Here is a 10,242-nt window from a genome sequence, read left to right on the forward strand (position 1 = left end):
ATTAATTAATCCTAAATACAACAGAGTTAATGGAGTTTGATAATATAATAATAGTATATCTTATATTTTATATCTACCTGTAGAAATAAAGATGTAAAAAAAATAACTACTGTGAGAAATAAAATACTTTCTCACGTCTTCAGACTACTTATGTTTATAGATAGGTATGCTCTTTCGGTCTATTAAATAAAATACTTATATCATATAATTTAGTTGACATTAAGCGCTTATTAAAAATATATAACTATAATTGGTTAGGAATTTTAGTAGCTAACCAGTTAAAGAAAACATATTCAATACATACGATTTAGAAAAGAAACTCAAATTCCCACTTTTTAGGATAATATTATGACAAAATGTTTGTAGTTTTTTAATTTTTTCTATCCATTAATTGTATAAATAACAAATATCGATTTTCAGATATTTTGAATTACTAGTATTGACTATTGACAATCAAACGTAATGCAATAACTTTATATCTTGGATCTAACTTGATTCTTTTGGTCAACCGACATGTTTGGCCAAATTAAGTCGCACTACTCGCACAATAGTTAATAATCATTATGTATACCTACGTTGTCGTTAATTTTTCCTAATCTAAAAATACAACACCATTTTGTCCAAGAGTTATGCTGCTTATAACAAAAATGGAAACTCGTGTACTTTTTATATGCGAATAAAAAACGTAAAACATTAACATTTTTTGCTGCGTTTGGAGTTATATTTTATAATGTACCGCGCTTCATTAGTTTTGTTTTTTACCGTCATGTCTTTTGTAGATAAAGATTGAGATTTTAAGTTAAAACTATAAATGTTGAAGCATGATAATAATATAGGTTTCATTAGGGGGGAAAGAAGAGTAGAGGGGAGAGGATAGGGGTGTTTTAGCGTAACGCTTAATGGCAGCGTAAGTTAATGAGTAAACGAGTTAAGAAATCGAGTAAATTATACGAGTAAACGAGTAAGTAAGCCGAATAAGCGGGTAAATAAAACGAGCACTTAGAGTGGTCATCACTCACAATAAGTAAGCGAGTAAAATGATAAAATAAACGAGTAAATAAATCGAATAAGCGGGTAAAAAACGAGCTTTTATCATGACGCGTCCGACACAACGAGGAAACTAGTTAATACATTGAGTAAATGAGTAGATAAAACGAGCGTTTAGCGTGACGCGTCACGCGAAACGAGTAAAAACATCGAATAAATGAGTAAATGAGTCAAGTAAACGAATAAATAAATCTATCATTTAGCATGACATTGTTTGCAAAACTAGTAAATTAATAATGAAATTGAGTAAATAAATTAAATGAACCAGTAACCAAATCGAGTAAACGAATAAATAAACCAAACAAACGAGTAACCGAATTTTCTCGACTGACTCCTAGCCCTTATCATGTTAAAAAAACGAGTCGGGAGAGAACAATTAAATATTATAATTTGTCTTGTCTAGATTTTTTTCTTAGCGTGTATCTAACTTTAGTACCTACATTGTTGCATTTGCTCAGCCACGAGAAATGACTTTTATTTTTTTAGCCGCAGTTCGCAATAGTATTTGATACGTATAAAATATATTATACATTTTAGTAATAATATTATACATATTATTATATTATGCATGCGTGTATTATATTATTTACAATGTCGGTGGGATTTTCAAAAGCACATCAACGCCTCAACATGGCCCCCCGGGGGTCTCTAGAGCTGTGGCCACGATAGTCGATTAACACCAATACATTATCGCTATGCCGTATATGGCGGCGGCAGAAGAAACAAATTTGTATATTAAAACATTTCAACTTCTTCATTCTGGTATAAACCGACCCATCCAATATGTGTGCATATTAGAAACAGGTACCTCTTAACAATGTAATATACTAAAATATTATTGTATTCATATTTATACAAATGTAAATCTAGTATTTTCGACCACCCGACGGGTCAAATTCAATCGCTTTTTTTTTTTTAATTTATTATTAATATGTTATTTTATAACATTCCTTCGGCGGTATCACAGAACCTAAGCCGTTCGAAAAATGTCGACTTATTTTATATGTTCAAGGACACATATTTATTTGGGAGCAGGACTTATATTGAGTTGATTATAATTAAAAAACAAAAAACCAAATACGGTGGCAAATAGCTAGTTTAGTACCTTTTGCCTACCCGCTTGAATCTTGATGGGTAATTTAATTTTGAAAACCTATTTTTAATTAGCATAAAAACTAATTTTATTGGTACTTATAAAAAATAAATGGAATTGCATAAATTAAACTGTTGACGACTAAATGACTTGATAAGTGGATTTTTTTGTGATTTAGAAAACACATTCAAAATAACATTTCAATAAGCGCGTGAAAAATATGTAAACTGCAATAAAATTCATAAAATAATCTTTACAAACTATGAACATTTATAATATATGCTTTCTGTATTCGGCTCGTTGACAGATTACTATTTTTTTTAAATTTAAAAAGTAGTTTTTTTAAAAACGTATTTAGAAACCGAGGTAGCTTTAGTGAAATGTAGTGTTTGTTTTTTTATCCAAACGCATTATCTCCAACACCATCTGTCTGAATCATAACGAATAATGATTAACTCAAAAAAAAAAACATATTTTATTAGGAACTGGTTACCGATTCGGTATTACCGACTATGGCTAATTTTTTATACTTAAAATATTCTCGTATCACTTAATTACAATAAACATATATACCTATAGGTGACGTCAGAGGTATACCTCTACATTTAACAATTTAAAAAAAGGAGTATAATATATAAACAGCTATAAACGAATATAACATTTAATCGAATGGGATTAAAAATAAATTGCAGTGTCTGAGTACAATAAATTTGTTTAATAAATATAATATATCCCTATCCGATACAATTGATAATACTTGCGAGTTAAACATTTTAGTGCTAACATTAATTATGTTTAAGTACCGTGTTTTTTTAAATTTAATGTACCTACCTAAACGATTATCATAACATAAATGGCTTCCTCTCGCCATTTTTTTTTATGCCAGTAGATAAAACCAACGTGTAAAATCATTGGCCTTTTTTCACATGTATCCGATAACAATGTATTTGCATTACTGCCATATACATATTGTAATTGGATCCGCCGCAGTGTGTAAAGTAATACTATAATATAACATTGTATAATCGGTTGAACAATGTCCGATCATTCGAATAGTTTGCCATTTAATTAAAATATGATCCATTAATATTTTTTTTTTTTTTTGTAAACAGAATAATGCTTTAGGTAAAATGTGTTACATTGTACCTACCTACTTTGCATAAATATTGATACATATTTTCATGTACATATATAAATTGAATATGATAATTCCTTTATCACCGTTTGTTGTTGACCCGACTTGTCGACTCCGGACTGTTTGAGCTCACTCAATATTATTATCTTTACAATTTATTTTTTGTACAATGTAAAAAACATTGTAAATATAAACGATAAAAAAACGCATTTTAGTTGTTATACTTTAATCCAATTATAATAACTATTGGCCCTCGTAATGCTCTTGTAGCTCCATTGACGTAGGCCATCAGTTGCACACATTGCGATATGCCTATTTACATGTAAGCCCGCGTCCAAGGATCATTGATTAACGATTGTAATGTATGAAAAATATTAATTAAGTACTACACACACGGGTCACTGCGTAAATATTTAGTTATACGGCCAGTTGCATTTCTCTAAAAATATCAATCCGGCCACATAGTGTACCGCTGCTAAATGTACCTACTATCAACAACTATTCATGTTATCATAATAATATACTGCACAACCCATTAATTAATTTGACCTTTGTCCGACGTTACAATCATTTTACTGGCCATTGAGCATTTGAAACGATCGCCGCATAGGTAACTAAAGTGTTGTTGTTGGATAATGCGGACTGTGCGGATGCATCTACATAGGTTATAATAATCAATACAATGTTAAGCTGTGGAAAAAAAAAACTCTACTCATTAATATAGCGCTTAATCAAATGTTGTAAAAAATCATTGTACGCGGTTTGATTTATAATATTAACAATAATTAGTGTGCATAGTCTGAAGAAATGAAAAACAGAAACGAAAATAAATTGAATGCTATATTGTATCGGTTATTAATGAAAATAACCTAATTATGTAGAAGAAAACATGTAATTGATAATATAGCTTAAAGACTTATAATAGTACCTACCTTTAATATCTGTAATTGGCTAATAATCTTTGTAATAAATTGAAGCCTTTAATTAACTGGATACATTTTCCGAGTTAAGTCTCAAGTTGTTGAATTTAGTCGTTAGTTCGAATCGTACTGGATAAATTCGATTTACTTTTATATATGTATTTAACAAAAATACCTGTCATCTTTAGTCTTATCTATAGGTAGGCGACGTTATGACTCGATAATTAAAAAGTAGGTATTGTTTGCGCGACACAGGATTATTTTTTTTTTTTAACCATACAACACAAGTCGTCTGGGTTGAACCTCTTATAAAAATATTATCTATTGTCGTCCTGGCACTTTTTTTTTTCGCCGAACCTATGTAGTCCCGTGTACGTTCGTTTGAGCTTAAACGATTTGTAACAAGGACCTGGAAGAGGAGGATCAAAGGTGACCCGAAACGATTCTTTAGCTTAAACAAAAAAGTGACAGCCGACGGTTGCCAGCGGCGCGGCGGCGGTCGCTACACCGCACCGGACAGATAGCTACAAGACACGGTTTACAAGACCAATATAAATGTATAATATAAATAAATATATATATATATTGTACCAGGGTCGTTCTTCGTCCATATAATATTATAATGGAATGCCGTAGCGTCAAGCTGTCTGCCTGGTCGACCGAGGGGCAAAAAAAAAAACAAGAACCAAATGGAATATTGTTATTATTATTACACGCCCTAAGTAAATTACGACCACCACACGTGTACGCGATAAACGTTTGCCCATTAAACGACCGGCAAGACGAGGCCGACCCAAGAAGAAATGGTAGAAGAAGATAAAGAAGAAGAAGACGTGTTATTGTTATTGCTATTCGAATATTATTATTATTATCGTTACCGTGGAAACTCATTACGGTGACGTCTTCGGTAAATAATAGTGCACTGCCGCCGACACCGTCTTAAATGGCTTTCCTGGAGAAATGGGTTTTGTAATTTTTAAACAATTCATTTTATTTATTTTTTTATAGTATTTCGACGTGTGAATTGTGTGTAAAAAATGTTATAATTTATAATATATACACTTACAACAATATAATATTGGTACTTCGTACGACGTTTAGGTAATATTTGGGAATTTGTGAATATGTCAAAAGCGAAAATTACTTTTCTCCAAGCCAACCATCGTCCAACAGTCGTATTAAGACTGTAACGATTTTTGTTTTTACTATTTTGTCACTTAAGAAGAGAAAGAAAAACACTAGTATAATTGTATTCAACAGGTACCTATTACCTGGATGGCACACGGAGGCACGGAATCAATCCGTATTAATTTATGTCGAATTGCTAAATTGACCGGATTGAACGATGAATTAATAAAAATATTAAATCTTTTTTTTTTTTTTGAAAATATTTAAGACAAGCCGGTTTCCGTCGAAAGACGACCTCGCCGCAGCAATCATCTAGTCGTACAAGGATATAAAATTATAATCTAAATATTACTAACTGTTGTACCTACTGCACACATCCGTCTGTAGAGCGTGTTGCGTTAACGCGAGACGACGGCTTATTTGGATATAATAATAATAATAATATGTACCTACATGACATCTTTCCAGTTCCAAACAGTTAATCCCCATTCCTCATCGTATAAATAATATTCTTATTGGTTTATTATATAGTTTATAGCTGATATTATTACTGTATACGATGGGTTTATTTGTAAAGTAAGGAATGCGCGCGCGGTTTGAGTTTTATACGTCATCGTATCCACACAAGATGCATTTTTAATAACCCGGTCGTGTTTATAATATACATATACATATACCTATACATAATATAATATATATATATACTACTTCTTCTTCTTATGTATACATGTTTACACGCATGCATAATTGCGCGGTAATAGTATTAAAAAAATAGGTACCATTTACAAAACCCAAACGTAAAACGTTGATTTTTATTGAACAGTTTAATACAATATTCAAAAATATTCTATTATTATGTAGAAAGGAATTTAGATACAACCGCCGAGACTAAAACTACTAATCTAGTTGACGTTTTTAAAATAAACACAAAATGAAAATAATCCTTAAATAGTTGGGAAAGGGCAGCGTTTTTGTGGCTTTTGGCCCTTCAAAACTATACCCAGACTTGCGTACTAAGTGCACAAGGTTTTTTAGAATATTACCCAAATTATATATTATGCGACATTTTGTAGAGAGGTTATACGCCCAACGGCAAAGTTGTGCATTGACAAAACGTTGTCTAGATATATCTATGTACCTATCTTTATTTACAACCCAGATAACATATTCAAGTGAAAAATTATTCGAATAAATTGTGAAAACAAATGTGCACAACTCTGATTGTTATTCTGGTTTTATTTCGACGGATTATGTTATTGTTATGTTAACGATTATAAGCCTTTTATTTTAGCGATCATTGTTTTACCAGTGTTAAAAAAATCTAACGTTTATGTATTTGTTTGTTTCAGGCTTGGAAACCATGGTAGGACCGTTAAACTTTGCTGAAAGGAGAAGGGACGAAGCGTAACGGCCATTGCGGACTAGCTGTAGGTTATACACTCACTTTTAGCTGTATACATTTTTTGTGTATCGTTTTTTCGATTGTAGATCAAAGGCTACTTTATGCATACTTATATACATATTTAATACATACATAAGTTTGTAAGTCTACATTGAGTTTACTCACATATGTAAGTATATACTCGTACAAGTATGATATATGATTTTTTTTTCTATATATAATATATATATTATGTAACTATTGCCGTTTGTTATCGTATCTATAAAAATAATTTGTAATTACATTAAATTAAATTAATACTATACTATATGATTATATTATATACCTACGCTATTTTAACTATATTATTTTGTTGTTTTAAGAAATTAAAAAAAAAACCCGCATATAGTAAAAAATGAGTTTTTATTACATAAAACAAAGTTCCGAGTCTGATGTGTCAACAAACTCAATGTGAAAACATGCATTTATGTATTATTCCAGTCAACATTTTACACAAATAACAAAGTTCTAGTGTTTTAATTATGTTTACCCAGTTCATGAAGTACTATAATAAATATATAAGACAAATACCTACAGAGCTGTATAGAAATTAGACTTAACTTTTCTTGTTGTATTTAAATCAAAAAAATAATTCTTATTATACTTGAGATAAATCGATGGTTACAACAAATATTTGATTAAGAATAATTATTAAATCCCAAGTCCATACAGTAATAAAATGTTTGCAACAAAAATGGACAGTGGCAACCGTAAACAAAAAATGCAATGTAAATAGGACATTTTTTTTTTGAAAGTTATCAACATTTGATTCTTATCTGAGAACGTTAGGTAGGTTAGGTTAGGCACGATACCTATTTTAGTTTTCTTTTGTCCTGCTATATATACTCTGTTGGCTTAACAGTTAACTGGTTTAGATTTGTATGCTATTTTGAATACTGGACATATTTATAAAACACCTAATTATATTCTTGGTTCGTGCCCATCCATTATAAGCATATGTGTTCAATCCCGGATGTGTTTAGCTTAACTTTTCCATCATATCTAGGAATTTAATCTGAAAATCGCCAAAGTTCTAACGAGTTTCTGGTCGATAACGACGGATATATTATTGTACCTTGGCTTTTGTGGTTCTCCCCAAAGGGGGTCCCCTACGACCACGGACCGACTAGTAGCGCTAGGCGCTAATTGCGGGCCGAGGAAGGTAATATTGTACCTATACACTTTAAAGGCTATTGCCGGTGTACAAACTACGGTTTGGGGGCGACAAGCACATGTGGTACTCACCTACGCGATAATAACCACGTTTTTGTTTTTTATAATATTATTATGTGTTGTGTTATATATTGTTCACGCGTTAGTCTCGTCGATTAACGACGGAACGCTTTTATTCTACGTTCTTGTCGGCTATAAAGGGCTTATTGTGGGTTTATGTTTTTGTATTATGTAAAAAAAATATATATACATACACATTTATGTATAACATAACAGCCAGAACTAAACGGTCGCGCCGAGTGTTGGTAATTTATGATCCGAAAAAATATGTCTTTTGTAAATCCAAACGCGGTTAATCGTGTTCACGGTTTTTTAATGACGATTTAAAAGAAAAAAACAAAAGGCGTTCTAGTTGTAAGATAATAATAATATATAAATTTGTATATATATGTATGTGTGTGTACCTCTATATATATATATACACACATACATAATAAATTGTAACGTTAACGTTTATTAACCATAAATTTCTATATATAATATAATTTGCAACTACTAATAACAATTTTACAACGCACCTAGTCTACAGCCATTTGCCATATTATTATTCTGGTCAATTTCTGCGTTACACTAACACCACATACACCCTGTACACAATGACACAATATCTTCCTCTAAGGGTGTACTTTTATCGTAGGTGGACTTGTGTCTTGATTTTTGTTTTCCATTAGGTTGTCCTTGTAATGTTAAAAATCGACAAAAGTTAATGTATAGCTGAAAACTGACTGGAGGGACTTGTTTTCATATTTGGGAGAGGATTAAAACCCTCTGTGCCAACTACTTAGTCTTCACCTATGTCCAAGGGTTTGGTCGTCAATCGAATCAATCCATCAAATAAAATGTCTTTACAATTTCATGATGTACAGTATTTATTTTTGTTTAATAAAATTTACAATTACAGAAATGGTAAATTGGTATACTCGAATTAGGTATGTTATAAATTTAACTTATTGAAGCGTTAACGACTATAATATTTGCCAAATTGATGTTATACTATTAATGAATATACATTTTAATTTGTGTTCATTCTATTGGTCAGATTACCCACTGTACTATTATAATACAATGTCTTACGAGTACTTATTATAAATATCGTTGACCTCTACTAAAGGTTATGTAGATGTGCAATACCAATAAAAAAAAAAATCATAGACAAAACGCAATGTAATTATTTTTTTTTGATAATAAAATATGTGCATAGGTTTGGTTCAAACTCCATTTAAAAAAATACCCAACACTCTACCGGCAAATTAATCCAAAGCATAATTTATATTGTTTTAATGATAATTTTACTAAACGAGAAAAGAAAAATTAAAGTTTTTAAGACTGTTGTTGTTTAAAGATTAAAACCACAAGGACTGTTTATATATTTGTATACATTCTATAATAATTATTCCGCGTAAAATTGCCTATTCAACGGTCGTTATTACCAATCAGACTAATATAATTATGGCGAGTCGCATCCTTGATTCGATGGGAATGTATTAAATGGAACCGAAAGAGAAGTAGAGTATTATTGTCGAAGTCAAAGTATGTAGTTTATTCTTTCCCGGATAATAATTTGTTCAACTTTACCATAATAACAAAATAATATACACCTATTGCGTTGATTTTGCGGCGTCACGCCGTTTTAAGAGAGATGTGATCGTTTGGAAATGCATAAAAACTACTCACTGTTTGAATAAATAAAATATACATTATCGGTTTCGACCCATCAGCTGCCCGTTTATTATTTGTATACAATAAGGGCGTTGAGCCGAGAACAGAAGGTATAGGTATGTCGGTCGTAGTATAATATACATCGGCAAGATGTAGTACATTATACAGGCACACACTTTGCGGCCCCAGAAATACCAATAAAAGCGTTTCCACCCGCAAAATAATTCATTCCATTCCACTTAAAGTGGTTTTCTGAAATACTTATCAGATATAATATGTACGTCCAACCCCTATAAGCACAATGCGCGCGGTTACCCAATACTGTATAAAGTGGGCGCTGTCCGCTGAATGTTGAATTCATTAATACACCTCAAGGTGGTACATAATATTATACCATAATGTCAAGCCATCGGAAATACACAAACTACAATACATCTTTAAACGGACAAAAAAATATACATGCCGAGTGCTCTGCGCATAATCAAAATTCCATTTACTAAACGTACTTATATAATCAATTCATTTTTTTTTTCAGTATAAAAACCGCTTTGACGCTCATCGATTATAAATCCAGATGATATTATTA

The 10,242-nt window shown here is 31.3% G+C and overlaps 1 protein-coding gene across 1 annotated transcript in view; it reads left to right on the top strand.

The window, feature by feature from the left end:
* LOC126837300 (forkhead box protein B2-like) overlaps nucleotides 1–6,975 on the top strand; it is a 40,659-nt gene extending 33,684 nt beyond the window's left edge. Inside the window, exon 3 of the mRNA XM_050571145.1 lies at nucleotides 6,673–6,975. Coding sequence (XP_050427102.1) covers nucleotides 6,673–6,731 — 59 coding nt within the window. The 3' untranslated portion in view covers nucleotides 6,732–6,975. The remainder of the gene's footprint in view (nucleotides 1–6,672) is intronic.
* Nucleotides 6,976–10,242: the final 3,267 nt, after the last annotated feature.

This window comes from Adelges cooleyi, unplaced genomic scaffold (assembly GCF_023614345.1).
Source record: "Adelges cooleyi isolate 19-005CV unplaced genomic scaffold, UGA_ACOO_1.1 ACOO_flye_CR_arks_rails_tigmint_CR_PRNA_248, whole genome shotgun sequence".
Taxonomy (NCBI): domain Eukaryota; kingdom Metazoa; phylum Arthropoda; class Insecta; order Hemiptera; family Adelgidae; genus Adelges; species Adelges cooleyi.